Source organism: Thermobia domestica, chromosome 7, assembly GCF_964235325.1.
Source record: "Thermobia domestica chromosome 7, izTheDome1.hap1.1, whole genome shotgun sequence".
NCBI classification, from domain to species: domain Eukaryota; kingdom Metazoa; phylum Arthropoda; class Insecta; order Zygentoma; family Lepismatidae; genus Thermobia; species Thermobia domestica.
Window position 1 is genome coordinate 57,050,592 of NC_137460.1, and position 27,314 is coordinate 57,077,905.

A 27,314-nucleotide genomic window follows, 5' to 3' on the forward strand; every position below is an offset into this window, starting at 1 on the left:
CAAACGACCTATTTTTTTTTTTAAATAATGACAAAAAACACCAAAATTTACCTATACGCAAGGAATATTCAGATTACTTTTTTTTTTTTTTTTTACTTCTTTAGCGTCTAAGTACTTTATTTTAGTTGTGTGAGGGCACACTTGTTAATAATTCGTTAATGGGAGTGATATTATACATTTTCATAATGATTTTGCAGCTCATCGCCCATTTGTCAACTTTTTTTTTTTTTTTTTTTTTTTTCGTGAAATGCCCAGAACTCATCACAAGGAGGTGGCTGCAATTCGAGTTCCAGCCACATCCTACTTAACTCTCCTACCAATTAGGGTGTGCTAAATTAAGTTGATTTGGTCAAGGATGTTGTCTGAAATTCAATTTTTTAATCAAATTTTGGCATTGTGAGTCTTGAGAGCAAAGTTGCTTTAATGCAGTCATCTCTGGTTTCTTGTCCACACACTTTTCCTGTAAACTCCAAAGTAAGTTTGACACCTTTCGACTTCCTTTGTATGGCATGGAAAATTTAAGAAGTCAAACTCATGAGCAGATTTGTCATGCATAAGTGATAAGAAACTGGAGAGGGTAATAGCTTACATTTTCTCCAATCTATCAGCTCACTGTAGATCGTGGCATCAAAATTTATTGAAGTTGCTACGAAGTTCTTAACAGAGCAATTCAGACAGGGTAGTGTGCTCCAGATGCGGCTGTAAGAGATCCTAGACCTCTCAGTTACTTCCAATGGCTGACATGTGCAAACCGGGTCTTACGGTTGTACGTTTCTCAAACAAATCCTACAAACGAACTCAAAGTGCTTGTAAACTACATTATAAAGACATATGTTCCTATCTGGTTCGACATAAAGAGATATCAGTCAGTGAAATATGGATCTAAACATATTTTGAAGGTCGTTCAAACAATTCGACATTTGCCAAACAACATTAAAAGAATTATCGATCCTCTGATTTAGAGAAATGCGTTCTTCTGTCATCCACAGAACATATTGTTAGCTATGACAGTGTATGAGAGACAACACGCACGAGAGTTGGGTTATAGGAGAGTGCTAGAGGCAAGAAATCAATATCCGAAGTTGAAATCTGTTAGAACTTTTGTGTCAACTTCAATAAATTTTGATGCCACGGACTACAGTGAGCTGACAGATTGGAGAAAATGTAAGCAATCGCCTCCTCCAGTGCTCGAAAGCTTGACATCTTATCACTTATGCATGACAAATCTGCTCATGAATTTGATGTCTTAAATGTTCCATGCCATACTCAGGAAGTTAAAAGAAGTGTCAAACTTTGTCACAGAGTCTGCAGGAAAAGTGTACGGACAAGAAAACAGAGATGGCTACATTAGCGCAAATTTGATTAGGATGTGGGTGCAACTCGAATTGCAGCCACCTTCTCGTGGAGTTCTGGGCCATTTCATGAAAAGAGAGAGAGAGAGAGAAAAAAAAATAGCGAAGAGCTACAAAATCATTATGAAAATAAAATGTATAAAATCACTCACATTAACGAATTATTAACATGCATGCCCTCACAAAACTAAAATAAAGTACTTAGACGCTATAGAAATGGAAAAAAAAAAAAGAAAAAAAGAAAAAGTAATCTGTATATTCGTTGCGTAAAGGTAAATTTTCGTTTTTTTTTTTTTTTTTTTTTTTTTTTTTTTTTTTTTTTTGATTTTAGGCCGTTTGTGCGATCTGAAGATCCAAAGTGTGATTATTTTCGTTATTGTCCCACTGATTAGCACGCAAATACGCAATTTTGAACCCTTTTAGAATTCGATACTCAAAAATTTGATGTTTTCGCATAAAGGTACATTTTGGTGTTTTCTGTCATTTTTTCAAACTTTGGGCCGTTTGCGCGAACTGAAGATCCAAAGTGTGATTTTTTCGTTATTTTTTTCCCATTAATTAGCACGCAAATACGCAACTTTTGAGCCCTATTAGAATTCGATACTTGAAAATTTGATTTTTTTCGCTCCACCCTATTACATATACATACATATATACACTTCTGTTTACTTTGGCAATGCAGTAATGCGTGTCGCGCGCGCGTGTGTGTGTGTATGTGTGCATAATGTGTTTATCAACTCAAAACTTGAAGTTAACTTCTATTATTTTGTACTTTGAAAGAAAGAAAAAAAAGTATGTACGTATTTTTTAAAGCCAAAACAGCACTTCGAAATCGGATTATGTATGTGCAGGGTACGACCAAAGTAATTGACGCGTTTCTTTAATCTGACGTTCTTTGAAAATACAGTATCTCTCTCTGCTTTATATGTTCGAAATGTTGGAAGTTTTTCCATTTCTTTTTCTCTTTCTTTCTTTCTTTTTTTCTTTTTTTTTAATGTTTGTGTTCAATATGATTTTAAAATAAAGACACTAGAAGCAAAAATCTTTAATTTGGTCGAAATTACGAAAATTACCAACTCTGTTGGAAAAGGTATTTTTCTAGGCCGGGAGGGAATTCTGCAGTTAAACGTAGATCTGAGACCTCGACGTTGGTGACAGAACAATGTGGATTCATATCCACAAACAAAACATTTAATCAAATATTTTTTACATTTTTTGTATCTGCAGCTTCCATACAAATAAAGCAAAAAGTGGAAATTATCTATTAAAAGGGACGATTTGGAACACGATCATAAATGATAATCATGTCTTGTTGTAGAGCAGACACATGGCACGCAAGAAATCGGTAGTGCAGTTGGTAGGACGAGAACGTAAAATCAATCAATAAATGTGTTGAAAGCGCTCAGCTCTTGCACACAGATTTTTGAGACGATACGTACTGTGAAAATTGATTATAAAATTTCCCTAAATGACTGCTTTGAGGAATTAGAATTTACTGGAAAGCATTGTTTATGCATAAAAGAGCATACAGAAAATAATTACGAAACTTTTGCAAACAAAAATAAAGGACAGTAATACGGGTGAAAGCATGACATTTTTTATCATTCATATCGTGATGAATTTTAAACATATGTAGTACTTTAATTTCTTCTCATATACAAAAAAGAAAATAAACAATTATAATAGGAAAAAATCTGCGTATGAGACTCGAACCGCTTTCAGCACATTTACTGATTGATTTTATGTGCTCGCGCTAACCAATTGCACTATCGATTTCTTGCGTGCCATTTGTCTGCTCTACAACAAGACATAATTTTCATTTATGACCGTGTTCCAAATCGCCCCTTTTAATAGACAATTTCAACTTTTCGCTTTATTTATATGGACGCTAGAGATATAAGAAATGTTAGAAATATTTGATGAAATATTTTGTTTGTGGATATGAATCTACATTGTTCTAACTGTCACTGACATGGAGGTCTCAGATCTACGTTTAACTACAGAATTCCCTCCTGGCCTAGAAATATACCTTTTCCAACAGAGTTGGTAATTTTCGTAACTTCGGCCAAATTAAAATTTTTTTGCTTCTAGTTTCTTTATTTTAAAATCATATGGAACATGATCATTAAAAATGTGTTTCCTGTTGTGAAAAACCTTGCAAAATTTTGAACATATAAAGGAAACGGAGAAATTCGCGTCAATTATTTTGTTCATACCTTGTAATGTTAATTATTTTTCGTTACGTTACTTTTCCTGGTTATAATGTATATTTATACGGATTACGAAATTATTCTGGATTGCACAATACAGTTATTCACTTTAGAACATATATTTTCACTTTCAAAATATATCGTATTGTTACATTACAGTATCATAGAATCAATCTACACAATATGGCACTTCGTTCTATTCTGTCTTTCTACATTGCCGTGACAACGACATCAGAAAGATAAACAAGTCGTCATAACAACCAAATTAACAAATATTTTAATAAGATACAAACATTTAAATTATATCTTTAATCTTCCTTTTTCTTCTTCTTAAGTGCTTGTGCCTTCAAAATAGCACTTTTGCCCGTACTATAAACAATACTCAGAAAGTATTTACAGAGATAGACAATATCGTTGTAACCTGTACATGTGTATAAACACATTCTTTTTCGAACTGTAGGTGTCTCATTCATTCAGCTGTTTTCAAGCAATACCGCTTTCAGATCGTAAGAGGATTCAGGGTCACCGTGTATTAAGGAATGTCTAAGCATTTCCTACCGTTACATATGAGGAATAAATACATTCTTAATTGCAGCACAAGGTATCCATTGTATACTTCTAAGACTACAAAGTTAAATATTTTGCGCCGATTCAAACAAAATTGAAATATTATCTTCACGAATAAGAAGAATTGTTTAATAATGCTACGGTTAGAGTATGCGTAAACATCAAGTCGTCAAGGGAAGATAAATACTGTTGTTTTACATTCAACGATCACATCACATAGAAGGTAGGGCTTTATCCTTTTAAAAATTAGTATCATTTATGTACTTAGCTCACCTATGACGTGGGCTTTACCCCTATTAGAAGTAGCGTTATTGCAGAAGCGAAGTAAATTTCATGAACACTTTGATCCATACATACGTATATAAAGACGAATGTGACTTTATGATTGATCGAATCACGCAATAACTTTTGAACCAATTAAAATGATACTTAACATGATTATCAACCTTAAATCTACCAAGAATTTTATGACATTAAATTGACAATTTTTACAATAAAGAATGAGGAAGAGGAGAGACATGTAAAAATGATCAAAGAAGACCGATATTAGTGTCTAATCCATAGTTTTCCGGGTCACTGGAATAAATAGTGACACTCCCGACGCCAAATCATCTCCCATCGCATGGAGGTGAGAGATGGGGTGGAAAAGGGGTGACTTTTTTTTGTCATTACATTTTCATTGAAATATGTATCCTAAGGGATCGAGAGCTTCATTATTTGCTATAAACCTGTTTTGACAGTGCAAAGAAGGGGCATTTCAGTTAGTGTGGAATAAATGTACGCAGTAAACACAATACGACTGTACCTAGGTATATTGAAATACAAAGGGTTACAATTGGGATGTATTTTAGCAATGGATTACTATCTTCTATTTATTTATTTATTTATTTATTTATTTATTTTATATTTACTAGTTCCTTCTTCTTTCTGTTTGGCCGACCAACTTCTTGTAACCCTAAGAAAAACTATTTAAGATGGAAGAACAATAAACTGTTCAATGTATTTGTGAAATTTTAGTTTGCGTTTATTAGCTATAACTTCAGTTTGGTTTTATTACAAGGAGCATGTTAAAAAAAAAAATCCTGTTTTAACATAAAACTAGGAACACAATTATCAGTGTGGAGTTGTATATCTGCGAGTAGCAGTAAGTTGAAATGCCTGCCGTCATAGAAAAATCCCATCAAATGAGAGGTGAAGTTTGTGATCGGATTTCCCATGGCAAGAGGGCAGAACGCTCTGATATCACAGCAAATATCAACTGGCAAACACTGTCTTATCTGCGACGTGCTACTCAAACTCACGGAAGAGGAATGTTACAGTTTGGAATTTTTCTGACAAATGCTGTTGCGACAATTCAAAACTTTACGACAGGAGCATTTTAATCATCCTCCATACAGTCCTGACATAGTCTCTATTTTTTTTTCTTGCTTCGCAACTTTTAATGAGGGTGAAGTTCCCAAGACATTAGTTTTCGACCAGACTGAAAATCCTGGCGGTAGATTTTTACACAGAGGATGTATAAAAGCTTGTGCCAACAATGCTTGGAGCTTCATAGTGACTGTATAGAAAAACAGTCAAGATATGAACTTCTTGTATAGAATCAACAATAATTTTTTCCTTTTATTTTCTTCTTTGGAATAACCAAACTTTTTCTTTCACATGCGCCTTATGACTCCTAAAAAAAGTTCGAAAAAATTTCTTCTACATTTCAAATGTCCGTATCCTTACTACCACTAGTACTATTTATACCTACCCAAAGCTGGAGCCTGTCGATCCAAACGACGGTGGTTGTTGTGGTTGCTGTGGACTTCCACCAAAGACGGAACCGCTGAATCCTTGTTGTTGATTTTGTGCCAAATTCCCAAACGTCAACGGCGTATTTTGATTGGCTAAATTTTCAAATGTAGACGATTGCTGAGTAGGACTTCCAAATGCAGCTGTAAAAGATATTAATCATTATCATCATTATTATTATATTCACATAACCTGCGAAATTAAACGTAAATAAAAAGGCATGGGCCACGACACTGAACTTCCTTGCTCCAATTCCTTAAACTACATCATGTTATACTGCAGTTATTTACTGAAACATTTCCTTGTAAAGTATGCACAACATTATACAAAGTTTTCGGAAACTCATTCCCAAAAGTAAATTGCTGTACTCCTTGTAGATTTGTTCATAAGAAATGACTTATCCTGCATTGTAGTGTTCTGAATAAAAAATTTATTTACGAAATATCAATCGAAAGCGCTCATCTCTAAGTGTAAACTACACTCTGTAGAATTTTTCAGGACAAACGAGTTATATCATATTGTCAAGTTAATAATGAATATGAACAAAATCGTCCGACCCCCCCCCCCTGCCCCCAAGGGTAAATTCTCTCTCATTGATTTTTTTCAGGGTAAGAGAGTTACGCTATCAACAAAATAAAATCACCTGACCCATTTTTGAGAAAATTAACTGAAAAAAAAAAAAAAAACTCCAAGAATAAACTACACTCACAATTTTTTCAAATAAACTACTCTCACAATTTTTTCAGGACAATTTTGAATTATATCACATTGTCAAGTTATTAATGAACTGTTTATTACTGAAATATGAACAAAATCACCTGGAAAAACACACCCCAAGAGTAAACTACTCTCGTACATTTTCCCCCCAAAAAATGACTTAAGCCACAGCACGAGTTGTTAATGGAATATTATATATCAAAATATAAACAAAATTGTTAGAGTAGTTTTCGAGAAAATCAAATTTTAAAAAATTCAGTAAACTATGCTTATTTTGTTGGGTTAGAACGAAAATTAGAACCTTCCCCTGTTAGAGTCTTATGATTTATGTTGAATGCTATGGGGATTGTACATACATTTGAGACGAATGAACGGACATACATACATTCAAAAATCACTTGTTCGTTATGTAGGGGTGATGAAATCTAGAGGGTTCAATTTTTCACAAGTACTACACTTTCTTCTCTCCTATCATCGATCGAAAGTTTAAAAAATAAATAAATAAATAAAAATACTTATTGTATTGTATGGGCACAAAAGTACTAACTTGGCAAGAGGAACATGAACTAATAGTTACTTATCAAAAAGTTTTGAGGAAAATGCTGATGTTTGTTCTCACTTAAATATCCGTTTTGTTAATCTTTACCGTAGTTGTTTCAGCGATTTGCTTGTCGCTTTCTTCAGTATGACTTCTTTAACGAATATTACGTTGCTTAAAGAATCACACTACTGGTAACACTGAATAAATTACTATAAAATCTACAATATAACCCCGATTTTACGTTTCCGCATTTAACGAAAGATTAGTGTGGCCCTGAAAATTAATGCCATATACACAAGGATTTAAACCAGCATTTAACGCATAATAATGCAGAAGAAACACCATTAGTAAATAGAAAGTATTAAGATACATCGCTCACGGAACGCCATATATTTCCTAAAATTGTCGATTAACTTGTATATGGGAATTTCACTAATATTGACAACAATTGGTACCGACGTTTCAATAACTACCCACTGACACTAGAATCGATATTATTATTCTGAGTTCAAGAATGTTGATGCCAGCATTTTTAATTCGGGTTTCTGTTACTTTTTACTTTGATATGTTTGATTATTTTTGCTTTGGATTTCAGTACGGTATTTTTCAGTTTTGGGAAGGTGAAAACACTAACACTGTATATATTTTTTGAAAACAGTACGTTATATTCAATGGTAAGACACAAAATATATTAAAATCTCATATTGTATTTCTTAGTGAATACTTTTATTTTATGATGCATAATTCTTTTATACCAAACTCCTATTTAGTGTTAAAGTTGAGTTGATTTTAGTTTAGCGTCCCTTTCAGCAACGAGGCTATAGGAGACGTGGACCTACTGATTAACGTGGAATCCGAACCACATGAGCTCCCGCCGGGAATCGAACCCTATTTAGTGTTAAAAAACAAAAACTTGAAGGAGTAATTATGAAATGATCCTAGTTTTCCTTCGTTGTCCATGTGTGTTGCCCCTTTTATTGGGTTCAAACTTAAGGATGAAAGCCAGTACATTTAAACTGTACACTTAAAATTTTTAGGCTTATGATGAAGATTAACAAAATAAGTGAGGTCAAATATTATTAATTTTCATCCTATCAGAGTAATTCTGACAAAAATATTTGGTGCAAGATAGACGAATAAATTGGTGAATGGTAAAGGATACATAATAATGGGGAATTTCACAATATGTAGCCGTCACCATATATACAGATTATATACTACTTTTTTTTATTTAAAGTTTAACATTCCATGATTATGCACCGAGGATAAGAGAGATGGTAAGGAGCCGTTCACATATTATGTAACCTATTTTTACTTCCTCCCTCCCCTTTGTCACACTTCGTAACGCAAGGCCGAATCCCTCTCCTTTTGTTACGTAACGCTTATTCATTTTTGTTTTTTCATCAATGTTGCTTATTTTCAGGGTTATTACAATAAAAAAATATTTTAATGGTAGTACTTTTTATTGGTAGTACTGCGAATATACTGAATAAGCAGTCGCGGACAGACGACTAGGAGTGGTCCTCCAGCTTGGGGGTTTGGGTAAGGCTAACACCCTCATCCTGTAAAAAAAGGTACTTGTTCAGAAACATTCACAAAAGCCTCGGACAAGGACTGATAACTTGGCACGACATCAGCAAAAGAAAATGGACATGAGATTTGGAACATGGAATATTAGAAGTCTTTATAGGGCAGGCGCGTTAAAATCTGTAACGAGTGAGTTAGAGAAATACAGGATGGACTTAGTAGGAGTTCAGGAAGTTAGGTGGGAAGGAAATGGATCTGAGAATTCCGGAAATTTTACGTTCTTTTACGGGGAAGGAAATAAAAATCACCAGTTAGGAACAGGGTTTTTCGTTCACAAACGAATATTACCAGCAATTAAACGGGTTGAATTTGTTACTGACAGACTTTCTTTTATTACTCTTAAGGGACGGTGGTGTGATATTATTGTTTTAAATGTACATGCTCCAACTGAAGATAAGGGTGACGATATAAAAGATAGTTTTTACGAAGAAGTGGAACGGATATTTGACCAACTCCCGCGATACCATATGAAGATTCTATTAGGGGATTTCAATGCGAAGGTAGGACGAGAGGATATTTTCAAACCGATTATAGGGAACGAAAGTTTGCATAAGGAAAGTAATGACAACGGTGTTAGACTCGTGAACTTTGCAACATCCAAAAACCTAATTGTGAAGAGTACAAAATTCCCACATCGCGACGTTCATAAATACACTTGGACATCACCAGACGGAAAAACACATAATCAAATTGATCACGTTTTAGTAGATAGAAGAAGACAATCTAGCATAATTGACGTCCGGTCGTTTAGAGGGGCTGATTGTGACACTGATCACTACCTGGTAGCAGCGATAATACGGGAGAGATTATCGGTGAATAAAGGTAATACTCAATGTCCGAAAACGGAGAGATTTAATTTAAAGAAATTAGAAGAGAGCCAGGTAAGAGAGGAATACCAGATTGAAGTTTCGAATAGATTCTCGGTTTTAGAAGACTCGGAGTGCACTCGTGTTGAGGATACTTGGATTGAAATTAGAGATAGCATTAAAAGTTCAGCAATAGAAAAATTGGGACACGCGGAAATACGTAGGAACAAACCATGGTTCGACCAAGAATGCATTAAACTAGTAGAGAAGAGAAAACAGGCAAAATTACGGTGGCTACAAAATCCGAATGAAATAACTACACAAAATTTCGCAGATATCAGGCGGGAAACTTCCAAAACTTTTAGAACAAAGAAACGGGATTTTTTGAAAGCTAAAATTAAGGAACTTGAAGATAATAGTAAAAATAAAAATATTCGGGACATGTATAAGGGGATCAGCGAATTTAAGAAAGGCTATCAACCTCGCGCTTATATATTAAAGAAATCTGACGGAACAGTTCTCACTGACACGAATAGCCTCTTAAATAGATGGAAAGATTTCTTTGACGATTTGCTGAACACGCAGCCAAAAACTAATGTGCGTGGAGAAAAGGAGATACACACCGCAGAACCGTATATTTTAGAACCCAGTCGAATAGAAGTGGAAGCCGCTATAAAGAAATTAAAGAAAGACAAATCTCCGGGTGTAGATGAAATTCCGGCTGAGTTAATTTTAGCTGGAGGCGAAAAATTGTGGAACAAGATACACAAACTCATTCTCCTTATCTGGAACAAGGAAGAATTGCCACAAGAGTGGAAAGAGTCAATCATTGTTCCAATTCACAAGAAAGGCGACAAAACTGACTGTAATAATTATCGAGGCATTTCTCTTCTGTCAACATGCTATAAAATCCTTTCAAATATTCTGTTAGCAAAATTGACCCCATACGCAGATGAAATTATTGGAGATTATCAGTGCGGATTTAGACGAAATCGATCAACTATCGACCAAATATTTACCATTCGCCAAATACTCGAAAAGAAGTGGGAATACAATACCCCAGTACATCAACTATTTATTGATTTTAGAAAGGCTTACGACTCGGTTAGGAGAGAAACATTATACAACGTTCTTACAGAGCTTGGAATACCGAGAAAGCTAATTAGATTAATTAAGATATGTTTAAGTGAATCTCAAAGTAAAGTCCGGGTAGGAAAATTTTTGTCCACGAGCTTCCACGTCGAAAATGGCCTGAAACAAGGAGATGCGTTGTCGCCATTATTATTTAACTTTGTGCTGGAATACACCATAAGGAAAATCAAAGATAGCAACCAGGGTCTAGAGTTGAACGGCATTCACCAGGTTATGGCATATGCTGATGATGTAAATTTAATAGGGGATGATAGGAGAACAGTAGAAATAAATGCAGAGATATTATTAAACGCTTGCAGGGACATGGGTTTAGAAGTAAATGCAGAGAAAACTAAATACATGGAAGTGCGTCGGGACCGTAATACGGCAAATTGTGGAGGCGTTAAAATATTAAATAATACTTTTGATAAAGTGGATACTTTCAAATATTTAGGATCAATATTAACAGACGAAAATCATATTCACGAAGAAATTAAATGTCGACTAAAAGCAGGGAATTCGTGTTACTATTCGGTTCAAAATCTCTTGTTATCGCGAATTCTGTCGAGGAATTTGAAGCTTAAAATATATAAAACGATAATCATGCCTGTTGTTCTGTATGGTTGCGAAACATGGTCGCTTACTCTGAGGGAAGAACATAGACTGAAAGTATTTGAGAACAGGATCCTGAGAAGAATATTCGGACCCAAGAGGAACGAGAATGGGGAATGGCGGAAGCTTCATAACGAGGAACTACATAGTTTATACGGTTTACCCAACATTGTTAGGGTCGTCAAGTCTAGGAGGCTTAGGTGGGCAGGTCATGTAGCTAGAATGGAAGAAAGTAGAAACGCTTTCAAAGTCTTGACTGGTAGACCCATAGGAAAACGACCATTAGGAAGACCTAGGCGCAGATGGGAGGATAATATTAAGATGGATCTCGCAGAGATAGGAATACAAAGTAGAAACTGGATGCAATTAGCTAAGGATAGAAGTCAGTGGAGAGCTTTTGTGAACGCGGCACTGAACCTCCGGGTTCCATAGGCCATAGAGTTAGTTAGTTAGTTAGTTAGTTAGTACTTTTTATTACAAAATGCTTGTATTCTGAATATACATAGCACGTCCAGAAAGTAAGTTCCGTTTCAATTTATCTCCGCTGCAGCGCTGCGATCGCAGTTCCGCACATGCGCGGTAGACGCTCTGTATCAAGGAGAAGAAACGTGCGCCATTTGGAGATCGCTGTCAGTCACGTACGATTTGTTGTGCTTGTTTACAATGTCGGTGTTGATTGAAAATCCCGCCGCTTGTGAAATCAGAGCGGTGATTCTGAATGCGAGGAAAGTGAAACCAAGTGAAATTTATCGGCAAATTTGCGATGTTTACTCGCTCTCGGTATGGAATATGGTATGCTTGGCGGTCAACACTTCAACAATGACGACAAGCTGAAAGAAACTGTTTCCAACTGGTTGAAGACACAGGCGGCAGACTTCTATGAAGAAGGTATACAAAACCTTGTGCCACGCTATGACAAATGCCTGCAAAATTTCGGCAGTTATGTGGAGAAGTAGTTTAAGAGTTGTAGAATTTTGTGCAATAAATAATTTTTCTGTATCTGTACACAATTTAATTTTATTACCAAACGGAACTTACTTTCTGGACGTGCCTCGTATTTGTAGTATTTTCCTTCAACAAATCAAAGTATTAAAAAATGGTAGTATAGTAATAATATTTTAACCTCATAAGGTTGTTTAATTAACCAATCTTAATTCTTCGAAATTGCATATTGTCGTTTTCCCAAGGAGATCGTACCCATTCTTTTAGGTCACCGATGATCGGCAAGGAGGAAATACTGCCGGAAGGGACAGGTGAAACAAGATCTAAAGAATTGTCATGGACCTCTTTTTCCGGGATCCAGGTTGCTTTGTGTATTTGAAGTTCACCAGTGTCGGCGACCCTCTTCCTCGTCGACGACAGATTCGAAGTGAGTTCACACGTGAAACAGCAGGGACATATTGTGTATGACCATATTTCAAGGATCTTCTTTGGACTTTAGTTTACCCCTTTTAAACTTTTTCTTGTCATAAATAAATAAAGAATGCGAATAAAATTGATTCCTCCAGAAATATTGAAATCGGAAAAGAAAAAAAATTCAATACGAGATGAATATCTGACGAATTAGGTTTTTAATATCTTATTTTGCTCTACAAATCGTGAAGCGTTACGTCACGGAAAATATTTCGCAAAAAAAAAAAAAAAAAAAAAAAAGTTTCTTCTGTTTCATATGCGAAACCCCTTAGAAAGATTCACATCAAAAGTTTTAAATAATATTTACGAGTGGGAACGGGAAGGCATTTTCAAGTGATGGTTACGATCACTAACAACTAACTCCAAAATAGCGTGTGCCGTAACTGTAATGCTCTGATAGCCACAAAACAAACTTTTTTTTTTTTTTTAATTACACACACAGGGTGTCTAGTAGCGTCTTGGAATCCCTTCTGCATGATTCAATTTATATAGGTTATATGTTCGCAATTTCCCAAAGCAATAGAAATATTTATTTATTTATAAAAAAGAAAAGAACCGAATAAAATGATTTGTTTAAAAAATTACATATAAACTTGAGAATAAAAATAATAATTACACACACAAAAGCATGAGTTACGTAACGGAGACGCAAACCCTCTCCTCCCCACTTGTCACACTTCGTAACGCAAGGCCGAACCCCCCGTTGGCGCGTTACGTTAATATGTGAACGACACCTAATAATGAGATGGATTATAATCATGGAATGATGAAAGTGTGAGGAAACGAGAGAACCCTGAGAAAACCCACGCACACAGTGTTTGTCCAGCACAAAGCCCACTTGGCGGGAGCTGGCGGGGGAGATGTGAGTGTTCTACCACTGAGTCACCGACCCATGATAAAGTTAAAACGACTAAGATGGGTGTGTCATGTTGGTAGTATGGGTATGAGATTTCCAAGCAGACCAAGAATAAGATAGTTTAAATATAAATAGTTCATATATTTTAGAGAGAGAAATATATAAATTGGTATTCTTTGACAAAAGATAGGAACTAAGAGCATGTAGCGACATGTAAAAGAACATCTAACTATGTGAAAGCAAATTTTCCTTTCGATTGTACTCTCTAATACAATTTATTGTATCAATAATTTCGAAATTGATTGACCAACTGGAGTACTTTGTTTTTATAAATTTAATGAATATTTCTTTTCACGCAAGATAAACTGGTTTTGACGTAACTTTTATTTGTTCTTTGCAAGCATTGGATTTTCCACATAAGAACATTTCGTAAGAGGCTACACATGCACTTCACCCTGACCCTTACATTCTCTTTTTCTTTCTCTAACTTCAAAAAATCTTAATTTAATGTTTTACTTTGTAGTTTACTATATGTAAGAAAGAAGTACCTGTTGGTGAAGAAGATCCGAAGACTTTTCCGCCAAATGTAGGAGAGCCTCCGAAAGTAGGACTACCACCAAACGTTGGCGCTCCACCAAATATTGAGCTTCCAGCAGGTGATCCTCCAAACACAGGGGGGCTTCCGAATCCTCCTATTTAAAAAATGTCATTCTCAATAATTTAAAACGAATGTATAGAATATAAGCAATACCATTGCTACGAATCAAGACGATATATAAATCTAAGACATATTAAGAAATATATGATATGTATGCATTGATTGCTTTTACGACGTAATAACACAAATATATGGATCCTGTATTAGCTAGGACTCAAATCCCAATCTTCTGCTTGGCGGGTTTTCTAAAATATAAAAATAGTAAATGTAAGATTAACCCAATGCTTTCTCGACTAAAATACACATAGTGTTGGATTGGTTATACAAACTACCAATACATGGCTGGTACGGAAGGACTAAAGTAATACATCGACACACACAAAAGCTGGCCGGAAAGCGGGATCCCGTCAATCTAGATATTTCTGTTATTATTAGTGCATATTTATGTTCTGGTTAGCGCATGGTCAGGAGTTAGATTTCAGATATCACAGAGTTTTCGATTTGATACAGCACTGTGAGGTCACTGGGGAGGAGCTGTTTGCAATACGAAATAACGAACACTGGTCTAGAACGCCAGCCCCGATCAAGCCATCTGTTCGAATATCTACTTCGTAGGTTTTAAACCTAGTAAGTTCAGTTCACAATGTGCTTTTCATACGAGGTCTGGCAATTAAATTCGCGAACTCGTTCCATAAAATTTGTTACATACCTTATTACTACATACTGGTGTGGTAATCTACAAAGTACTCTCCTTAGGAAGCTGTACACTGATGCCAGAACCTATTCCAGCCTTCGAAACATTTTTGGAACTTTTCGTGGGATGGCCTTCAGAGCTGTCGTCATATTAGCTTATTGTAATCAAAATGCCTTCCTTTCAACACTATTTTGATCTTTGGGTAAAGAAAAAAGTCACTGGGGCGAGATCAGGTGAGTACAGTGGATGGTCTATTACAGCTATTTGTTTTCTGGTCAAAAACTCCCAAATTGACAGGTGCGTTATGACAGAGAAGCAATGAGTTTCTCGCGAAAAGTTTTGGTCGTTTGCATCTCACCTTTTCACGTAATCTTTGCAGCATTCCCAAATAGCACAGTTGGTTGGCTTTTGATCTAATGATAGAAACTCATGGTGTACGATCTTTCGAATATCAAAGTATGTTACCAGAACTGTTTCGATTTGTGATTTTAATTGCTAAAACTCTTTCGGTCATGAGAAGTTAACTGTATTCTATTGGAAACTTCGTCTCTCTGTTTCTGGGTCACACACGAAGATCCAGGTTTCATCACCTGCTATTATTCGGCCCAAAATTTCGTCCTGCCTCTCCAGCAGGTCTGTGCACACCTCTATTCTCCTTTGTTTTTATATCTTCTGTGATTCTTTCGGTACACATTTCGCGCATGCCAAGGTCTTTAGATATTTCCGCACAGTTTCTCTATAAATGCTCACTTCGTCTGCTATAAATTGCACAATCAATCGCCGATTTGGACGCACAATTTAATTAACTTTAACCATGTTTTTGTCTTTTCGACTCTTACAGGCCGCCCCACCCTCTCGTTATCAGTCACTCGTTCCCTCTCCCCCGAAAATCGTTTAAACCATTTGTACATTGCTGTTTTCTTCATGACATTCTCGCCGTACATCTGCTCTAACATTTCCTGCATTTCGCTGCCGTTGTTTCCCAGCTTCACCAAAAATTTCATGCATGTTCGTTGTTCCAATTTCAGCTCAGACATTTTCACAACAAAACACAAGCACAAGCAACAATGCATGTCACTCAGCACGAAACCGTCATCCATCAACGCAAACAATTTATGAGACACTGAAATAATATGCTTCTGTAAAAATACAAATTGCTTGTATAGTGCTGCCCTCAGTTACACAGGGTGGCGAGTTCCCGAACTTAAGTGGCAGAACTCATATTTTATATATATATATATACAGGGTGGGCCATTTTAATTAATCCACGGAAATATCTGAAAAATGATAAAACATAGAAGAAATGTTTGAAGTACACGTTATATATTGCTAAGGGGGAAAACCAATTCCGCCAAAAGTACCCCTCCTTGCCCCCCGTAAATGGGGGTAACGGGGGGTAAATTTGAAATGTCAAATGGGAACATGGGTCGAGTAATACCTCGTTCGAAAGGTCTTGGAAAACTAAGTAACGCTGTACAAAAAGATGTTTCATATTGTGCACCAGTTTCAAAATGGCCGCCATGATATGGTTCGGAAACTCCAGTACCCGTAGTATGAAAACCATGTAAGGTAAATGAATGGAACAAAATTGAAATACGTAAATATCATAGGATGATCCCTGTGATCCCAGTGGCCTCCCTGAAGGGGTCTTGGGAGCTAACTTCAAAATGTCAAATAGTAACATGAGTCGAGTGGTACCTCGTTCGATAAATCTTGCAAAATCAAGCATCTTGCAGGAGAAAACTATTGAGGTGAAATGGCAGTGTTCTCAAAAGGCCGCTAATAGTTACTCAAAATGTAACTGTGGCAATCCGCATTAACTCAGTGCACCAATTCTCTATCCATGAAGTCTGTCTTCCAAACAGCATTGGGTAGGTCAAGCGTACGCCCGAACCGTTGTCCGGTCGGACATTGAAATTTTGAAGTTAGCCCCCAAGACCCTTTAGGGAGGCCACTGGGATCACAGGGATCATCCTATGATATTTACGTATTTCAATTTTGTTCCATTCATTTACCTTACATGGTTTTCATACTACGGGTACTGGAGTTTTCGAACCATATCATGGCGGCCATTTTGAAACTGGTGCACAATATGAAAAATCTTTTGGTACAGCGTTACTTAGTTTTCCAAGACCTTTCGAACGAGGTATTACTCGACCCATGTTCCCATTTGACACTTCAAAGTTACCCCCCGTTACCCCTATTTACGGGGGGCGAGGAGGGGTACTTTTGGCGGAATTGGTTTTCCCCCTTAGCAATATATAACGTGTACTTCAAACATTTCTTCTATGTTTTATCATTTTTCAGATATTTCCGTGGATTAATTAAAATGGCCCACCCTGTATATATATCGAGTGTTCTAAAAATGATACCCACGGATGACAAAGCGATATTCTTTAGGTCAAAACAAAGCGAAAATGCTATATAGTGGCATACCCTCCGAAGTCTCCTTCAGCCGCTGTGGAGAATCAAAATTTCACAATATGGCAACGTTGCAGATAACTTGGAACCACTGGCATTGCTCTACGAATCCATCAAACAGTTATAGCGATTGTTACACAATAAATGATGTTAGTATCAATGTCTTTTAACTTTAACTGCCATCTGGAGAAAATCAATATAACTATTTGATGGATTGGTGAATCTATTCTATGGTTCTTTAGCTGCGACGCTGCCACATAGTGCATAGTGATATTTTTCGTATTATCTGTCTTGGCCTGCAGAATAGCACTCTGTTGTCCATGGGTGCCATTTTTAGAATACCCGATATATATATATATATATATATATATATATATATATATATATATATATATATATATATATATATATATACAGGGTGTTTCAAAACAACACCGACAACTTTTGGGAGGTGATTCCTGACACCAAGACAAGACAAAAAGTATAGACCAACCTGGGCGCACAAATGCTTCCTTACAAAGTTATAGGCTGCCATAAACATGAAAAAATGAACTTTAAAGTTCTATAGTTCCAAAACTATGGGACCTACCATAGTCGGGCCAAGACTTCACTTAGCAACTAATACTTGCGCTATCCAAAAATACATGTTTTAGAGTTCTAAGATACTCACGCACTAATTTTTGTACAGGGAGTTTGGCTATGGGCATATAATTTGAAGTACTCACCAACTACCTCTGTAAAAATTATTGCGGAAGTACCGCAGGATTGTGAAACTTGAATATTTGGATAGGGCACGTACTAGTTCCTAAGTGAAGTCTTGACCCGACTACGGTAGGTCCCATAGTTTTAGAGCTATGAACCTTTAAAGTTCAATTTTTCCTGTTTTCGGCAGCCAATAACTCCGTAAGAAAGCATATGTGCGCCCAGGTTGGTCTATACTTTTTGTCTTATCTTCGTGTCAGGAATCACCTCCCAAACGTTGTCGGTGTTGTTTTGAAACACCCTATATATATATATGCACCATGTGCAGAAATGAATTTTGTAAGATCACAATATAATGTATAACTGAATTAATTGTTCCTAATAGCTAAATTTAGTTGGAATAAATGGTAAATTCACCTGTTTTCTGTGGAAATTTTGGGTTACTGTGTAAAACTTTTGTATTTTGAAACCTTCTTCACTACTACCTTTACGTAATCATCTTCGAGAGTTGTTTACTTGGAAAACTTAAAGGAAACAGAATCATCGGTAAAAACAGTTGAGTGAGTATCACTTAGAAAAATAAACACACTGCTGAACAAGACTGCACTTATTTAATATAAAAACACATTTACACGTGACGTTTCGATCTTCTAGCCAAGATCCTCATCAGACGTACACTCTTGGCTAGAAGATCGAAACGTCACGTGTAAATGTGTTTTTATATTAAATAAGTGCAGTCTTGTTCAGCAGTGTGTTTATTTTTCTGATTTTATTCGCAAGACGTTGACTATGAGTGTGTGTGAGTATCACTTGTTACTATCCGCACTATTCACTTTTGGAATTTTGTTCATGTCATGTCATATATTATATTTAAAGTTCAAGTTCAGAACTATGATAGATTAGGTGGCTATTTAGGAAGCAGACCGGGTAGAGTAATACTTAAGGCTCGGCACAGTAAACTAGAATCCCAGGTTCGGTTCGTGGTCCAGTCGTTCACTCTTTGTATATCATTGAATTCACATCTTAGAGGAATTGGTGATATAAAGTTGGTTACTCACCTCATTTATTTATCATATATAATAATTAAAAGTACAAGTTTGTTAAGGGAAACAAACATTTTTAGCGAACAGAACGTGTACTTTATTCAGAAGGTCGCTGGGGAAAAGGGATCGTTACTGCTCATATTGTTAATCATAATTATTAATACCAATATTAAAGGCTTAGCAAGCGCTATAATTCGGCACTCGTTTAGGCTTTTAAAATTGTTAAAACGTAAATAGTTTCAGTTCATTATAAAGTTACCACAGCATTCTTAATGGAAGATTCTTCTTTGAAATACACTTGCCATGCACATCTTTCCTGATGATGACACCGAAGAGTGTACAATGCATAAAACAAACAAAGAAATTCAAATATCAGGTCGTCTAAAATGTATTGAGCCTTTTGCGCACGAGATGGTGCTAGTGTCCCAAATCTCACGGTGTAAGAGTGGCGGATCAGGTTTAACCGTCATTTGACAGCTGAAGCTAGTAGATGTGCAAACAGTATTGGAATGCTTATAACCAGATATATATTCTATCACATCGCTGAATTTGCAACTACAGAGAAATTGGTGCGACTTAAAATCAGTTATTTTTTTACATTTATATATTTTACAATTTTATTTCGGTAAAAGCGCAAATACTGCGCATGGCCGTAAAAAAAATTGTGCCGTTTATAAGTAAGATACGTTATCAAAAGCAGCAGTCAGTGGATGATTCATTCGCTTTCATTCAGAAAATTTCGATGTTCAAAATGCTTCTCGCTGTGGGCGACCAATCACAGCAAAAGTGGGTGATATTCTGGGAAAAGTCGAGCAAGACTAGCATGTAAGCATTTATGACATTGCCAAACGTCGTCACCACACAGCGTGAAACCATTTGGAGAAAGCTGGCTACAAGCAGAAACTTGACGTTTGGATCCCACACCATGTGATTTAAAAACATTTATTCGAACGAATTTGTATCTACAAATCTCTACCGAAACATAACGAATTCGAGCAATTTCTGAAGCGATTGTTCACGAGTGATGAAAAGTGGATAATCTACGACAACCATGTGCGAAAGATCGTGCTCGAAACGAAAAGATGCTCCAAAGTCTGTAGCAAAGACCACACTGACGCCTAGAAAGGTTATGCCGTGCTTTTGGTCGGATTGGAAGGGCAGTGTGGATCACGGATCTGCTGCCGCCGGGCACAACAATAAACTCGGACCTGTACTGTCAACAATTAGCGTGAGTGCATCTAGCAATTGAAAAGAAACGGCCGGAACTAGTCAACAGAAAGTGTTGTATAACATGTTAATAACGCCAGACTATACACATTTGTAACGAAGCATCAGAAATTGACATAGCTGGGAGGTCTTAACACGTTAGCTGCCATGTGGGTCAGATTGGATCCACTGGAATGGTCTAAGAATGTCCTGGAATGGTCCGATTAGACCACAATTTCTAATTCGTCAAGTTGTCGTTAGAGTACTTGTATTGTAAAGTGCTGCCTCTATTATTAATGAACTGTAGTGTTTTTATCACACAATACAGGAAAGATTTACCCTGTAAGTTTTCTTGTTGGATATTGCTCATTAACGCCGCTAGGAGCGCTGAATATCAAGTAACAAATATCTGATGTTTCTGTAGTGCCGATCGGACCCATGTGTTGTTTTTTAATGACATATTAAAAGTTTAACAATGGATCTTCAAAAAGGTCTAGATCATTATACTGTTATTACTAATGAGATCAAGTTCCACGCACATTTCTCCACCTTTCATTGTATAAGGAAACTACTTATTAGAACTAAAAGCAAGAGGAATTCATCCACACTTTTCACACAAAGCTTGCTTGCACATGTAATAATGAACAAATGAATAACAAACAGAGTTGCCAGTTCAAATGTGATTTACTTCCTTGCCCACAAAGAAAAACACACGTAAGTTCGATCAGACTCCCAACTTTCATGCGCGCGGATTCAATACCTTGCCTTAGATTATGTTTCAACATTAACATTATGCTAATAAAAAAAAAAAAAAAAAAATGTAAGTACGTACGTTTGGCCCTCTACCGATGAAGAACAAAACTCACCCTTGGCAGCTAACGTGTTAATGTACCCCGTATAGTATGGACCTGGTATCATTCGTTTCGGTCTCTGCAGAACTCCTTTTATAGTATTAAGCAGGGTTGGCCGGTTTAAACCAAGATGGTTTAAACCAGCTGTTAAAAAACTGGTTTAAACCAAAAAACGAAAAATGTTCCTAAAATCTTGATGAACACACATTTGTGGGTTATCACGTTTCACTCCCGTATATTATTCGTATAATTTTCAGACTTAAAATTCCCATTCATTACTCAAAGAGATTATATTACAAAAGCAACTTTTTTTTATAAGTTTATGAATGTTTTTTTTGTGATTTTTTATAGTTTATTATTATTGTTATGCAATTGCAATCAAAGGAAATTTCCAAATATTGTTTCATTTTAATAAGTTTGCTATTTATAAAATAGATCGAAATGCCGTACTTTTTTCAGGAGGGGTGTCATACAAACCCCACGAGAGGCGTTTATTGAAATCAGAAGTATCTTTGCTATCTATTTATGTATAAATGGATGAGAGCCAAAGTGGGTTCAAATAATTCGTATCTTTATTCACTTTTCTTACTGATATGCAAATTAAGTCGTAAGTCGTTGTATTTTTTTAACTTGGACTAATAAAAATCGTAGTGAACTAATTTGGACAAAATTAGTTCTTCTGTACTCTGCAGTATTTTGAAATTGTCCATATGTAATTCTGTATAATGGTTTCACTTGTGGAACTGTTTATCTTTTTGCCCTTCTTAAATTACTCTTGACAATTATATTAACAAGTATGTAAAGATCAGTACAACGTATTTTTAGCAGGAGTCCTTCGTGAGTGAGTCGGCAGATGTATCGCATTTGTGGCCAATTAGTTCCGGTTTCGAGTTCAAATGGGGGACAATTTCTCTCGGATGTAAGCCGAGAAGCGGTTTGGATTCCGCTTTAAGCTTATGTAACCCCTTCCAGCATAATCCGGTTGTTGCATAATAACTCCAAGGCGAAACAAATTTATTTTGTCCATATGTGATATAAATATATAGAGCAAATTATTAAAAAAAAAAAAAAAAAGGTTTAAACCAAAAAACCCGTTTTTTTCAATAAAAAACATAGTTTTTGCCAACCCTGGTATTAAGTTTTAAAAGAGGCGTGTGAAAACCACGAATCACAATTTTTTGACCAAAAGGTTCTAAAGCAAAGGGATTACGGTGTTCCCCCAAAAGATGGCAGATTATCAGATAAAATGGTGTTAATGAGATTTCATAATTTATTTTCAAACTACAATAAATGCATTCTCAATTTTGATCTTCAACGGCTCAGTGCCTTTTAGACAATCTGTTTTACTTTAATAAATTGTGAAAGAGCATTACTACCTGTGGCAGGTTTTGACTGGAATCCTCCAAATCCACTTTGAGCTATGCTTTGGCCGGAACCACTACTAAACGCTCCACCCGGAGATGATGCTGAAGTATTTCCAAATATACTACCAGTAGCACTACCTGTGAGAACATACACAGAAAGTATGCTTTCAGATACGTTGTCAATTGTCAGAAAGATACGATATAAAATATGGGTCCATACAGAGTCAATTATTATAATAGTTTTACAGCAACATCAAAATAATTAAAGTATATTAAGATGGGACTCTTTTCTCATTACTTTTGCACGAAGCAGGCATGATCACCAGGAAATGTTTAATATCTTTCTTCTTTCATATTCATTCATTGGCATCTTCTGAACGAATACCACCAATTTGAGTACAGATTTCCTTAAAGGCGTAATCCTCTCAAAGTTGCTTAGATTTCAACTCAAAAAACTTTTTGTTTCAAAGCAATTGACAACAAAAGAGCACTAAAAAGTATGAGCTTTAGATATTGTTTTACAATAGTACAGGTTATTTGGTTTATATCGGACCGAATTAGGAACCTCCCTGCCATCTGAAGAATGACGCATCTGCTGTCGTGAGCAGTAGAATGCATGTAGTTGTAGATGGGTGAGTGTCGTCAAATTGCGCCTAAATTAAATCATTACTGGGAAGTTACAAACGCATAGTAAAACAGTGACGCGAAAATGAGTTCGCATTCGGGGTGATTACTGCGAAAAGTATTATGGCTCATTACACAAACCAGAAGCCCGAAGCGAAATAGTTGCCCATGAAAAGCCGCAAGGAAAATGGCACCCGCAGTGGTGCAGAGAATCTGTCTATGGGCATGCCAGAAAAGTTAATGGACCAAGCGTGCGATGGGCTAAGCACCTGGCGGGATTCAAATAGCAGGCGGTCGTCACAATGAATGAAGCGTACATCCATCTCACTACCGGCGAGCACATTTAGGCGCTGATATACCATATCCCAAGAATCGCTGCAACTTTTATTCAGCACTGCCGGGAAAGTTTTCCGCATGGGTTGATGATTGTAACAAGATTTATTTATAAGGGTAAATTGCTGATATCTAAGATTGATAAAAACACGTAAAGTGAACGCAAGCAACTTCCAGGAATCCATTATAGCATCTATCTTTCGGATCTACATTTCACAATGGTATGATATGGACGGCAACCAGGTGCGGATTCGTATGGACAAGGCTTCATATCATACCGATAAAACTGTTCTGCGTTTTTGTCAGGAAGTAGAACAGGAATTAGGAACTCGGGTTATTTCCTTTTAAAGACATCCCTGTGGAGAGTTGAACTGATTTTGAGTTTAACGTCTCTTTTAGCAGCGAGGCTATATGACTAACGTGGAATCCGAACCACATGAGCTCCCGCCGGGAATCGAACCCGAGTCTCTCACACCAAAGGCGCGAACGCTAACCGCTTAGATCCCTGTGAAGAATGCTGATGTCAGTACAATGGATTTCTGGGCTTTGGCCTGTTGAAAACAAGTCTAGAGCATCGACACCCTCACTGCTACCTAAAAAACTTGTAAGGAAAAGTGGGATCGAGTTTTTCTGTCAGTGCTTCGCCGGAGCTCGTTTCAATAGAAATTTCGATGTCGGGCTATAGTCCACAATGCTTGAGGATTCCATAAATAGTGACAGCGAGGTTATTCGTAAGGTCAGTAACTTTCAAAATCGGTCCCATATAAACCGAACAACCTTCTGTATGAGTGAACGAAGAAGAGAGTATACCCGTAATTTAAAGTAAGTATGAAGTAATCTAGCATTGTATGAACTAACTGTGAAAGCCTGTAAAGCTCTAAATTATTGATTAAATATAAATTCTGTCTAGTTAAGCCAATTTGTAACGAATCGCAAAGATCGATTGCTGTAACTAGAGATCCTGAGACGGAGATACCAATTTGTAAAGTTTCTTAAAATTTACTTAAAGAAAAATTTCTGGCTTTAAAATATTACTTACCAAAAAGTGTTTCAGAAATTGTTCATCAGAAACTCCAGATCCTTGCTGAAGTCACGTCCCCCGTCATTAAGTTCTTATGCAATCTCTTTATATTAAAGATTTCGTAGCTTAAACTGTTTATAAACTATTTATTTTAATATCGGTAAAAGTTTTATTTTATTTTAAATAATAGTTCAAATTCTGAATGGATCTATTTTATTAATTTCAGATATCGAAGGAAAATTAAATTTGGATGTTGAATTACAACATGGAATCAATTATCAGTTGGTTACAACATAAGCTACGTTAAATAAAATGTACAGAAGACAACAAAAACAGATTTACATATTTGGATCAAAAGATCCAATACATTTTAGGCAAAAATTTTCTTGTAGGCCTTATATCTGGAGAACTATATATAGTGTAGCCAAACCCAAACTATCACTTAACTCAGTATAATGTGCTTATTCCGTAAAAAAATACGAAAACTCGATTTAGGGGTCGTTCAAAAATTTTGTGGCCCCTGATCCAAAAACTAATTATTGGCCAAAATCGCAATCTTTTGATCCATTTTTTGGATGATCAGTACTAAAATTCTTGTTAATATTATATATATATATATATATATATATATATATATATATAATTTGTTATTACTGAATCTTGTCCAAAAAACTCAGATTTTCATTCAATAAATTAAATATAAAGAAAATGGTTATTTTCAATTATTAGGATTAGAAAGATACCTAAACTCATGAACAAAACAAAACTCTTAGCTATCCCCCCTCACGATACAACCATCCATTTAGCAGACTAGTCATATTTAATTGACAAACTATGCTTGGAATCGTTCTCATATGCTCCTTAACCGTTTGAGTTTTATGACATGAATGGAAACTATCCTCATAGGAATAAAATTTCGCTGTCATAATAATGCATTCTCAGTAATGCATTCATGTCCCTTCAAGGAGACCAAAAATACATTAAAATACACAGTGATTTTTTTTTAAACTCATGGATTTCATTTGGGTCTAGAATTTCTGACTGAAGTCCGATTTACATATGATTTGTGGCAAATGACCAAGGAAGGATGGGAGATTTATGGGACTATGTTTACTGGTTTAAATTCATCTGCGGTAATAGCGTCTATGCCTCAAGAAAAACGGCAAATATTCGCCAGTATACCTTACAACTGGAATGAGGTTTTGGATTTTTGTGACGAAATTGCAGAACACAAATTAAGTGTTAGTGTAACACCCATAAACGACGGAGAGATTTCTTGGGCGATCTAAAGAGTCGATAACTGACATGTTCTACAACCTCCGACTGCGGGATCTGATGCTTCTCTGTCTCACTCAGAAGCGATCCTGTTTCTTCCAATTTATTCACTAGCGACCATATTGTGTTCCTGTCTGGTGCAGAACGTGAGGCAAATTTGTTTCTAAATGCCCTTTGCATAGCAACACAGATTCCGTTGTCCAAAAACTTTTAATGATAAACTCGTGTTGCTCCAAAGAGTACACTATTCTCACCGTGCCCTTATCATACTCACAGAATAGGACAAAATTGTACAGCACAATTCCCAATATAACGGTGCAGTTTCTGTTTCTTATTGACCTTGGCGAGGTTGCCTCTAACGAAGAAAACTCAAATCTCCACACCACACCTCATTCTGTTTGATACGTACACTGGCGAATATTTGCTGTTATTCTTGAGGCGTGGCAGATATTGCCCGGTTGAATTTATACCAGCAAACATAGTTTCATAAATCTCCCATCCTTCATTGATCATTTGCCACAAAACGCATGAAAACCAGAATTCAGTTACAAATTCTAGACCCAAATGAATCACCCTGTATCAATTGCCATATTATTATTATTTGCATTTCTTTAACATCACAAATTATATTGTTCACACGGCATTATTGCTCTCGTCATAACACATTAAATTAATTATCACTAGTACTAACTACACGAAAATAGGAGATGAAATATATACATATGAACACATGAAACATGTAAATGATGAAATGAAAAAAAAAAATCCACCCGACAACCATTTCTACATTTTATATAATATTCATTCTGGAGGAAATGACAAATGGTATTTGAAGAATATATTTTATAGGCTGGGAACTAACGTTGAGCTTAATTATCCTAGACCAATCGTCACTATCTAATGAGCTTCATATCTTATATATATATATATATATATATATATATAGGGTGAGACAAAAAGATGTTAACATTAAATGGGTGTTCTCTTTGTTTTGTTTTGTTTTGCAGATTGAACCATGGCGTGCAGATATTCCAATGAGGGACGAAGGAAAGTAGATGCCTAGATGGAGGTTCTTCAGACCCGAAGCATCAGGGTTGGCTGGTTTAAACCAATGTGGTTTACACCATGGTTTAAACCAAAAAACGTTCGTAAAAGTGTAACTATTCGTAAAATCTTGATGAACACACATTTGTGGGTTATCACATTTCACTCCCATATATTATTCGTACTATATTCAGACCTAAATTCCCCATTCTTTACTCAAAGAGATTATATTACAAAAGCAACTTTTTTATGTAACTTTATGGATTTTTTTTTTTTTTTTTTTTGTAGTTTCTTACTAGCTGAACCTGCGCTCTCTAAACAGCGCATTATTCGCATATGAGCATAAATAGCCTTATCATTCCTTACAACATCTGTACATGTCTCTTTACAGACACAAGTTAAAGACGTATTGATTAAAAAATAGCCAAGGGATATCATAAAGGGGAGATTTTCCGATTAGTTTTCTGAATATCTCGCACCGTTTGCAAGATT

The 27,314-nt window shown here is 36.0% G+C and overlaps 1 protein-coding gene across 2 annotated transcripts in view; it reads right to left on the reverse strand.

Annotated features, from left to right (window-relative positions):
• The window catches only part of Nup214 (nuclear pore complex protein Nup214), a 100,750-nt gene that overhangs the window by 4,719 nt on the left and 68,717 nt on the right, over nt 1–27,314 (reverse strand). The window contains exons 15-17 of one of the 2 annotated variants that reach the window (XM_081764709.1): nt 22,538–22,663; nt 14,135–14,278; nt 5,883–6,066 (exon numbers count right to left, since the gene is read on the reverse strand). In XM_081764709.1, coding sequence (XP_081620835.1) covers nt 5,883–6,066; nt 14,135–14,278; nt 22,538–22,663 — 454 coding nt within the window. The remainder of the gene's footprint in view (nt 1–5,882; nt 6,067–14,134; nt 14,279–22,537; nt 22,664–27,314) is intronic. The other variant, XM_081764710.1, reaches the window with a different exon arrangement.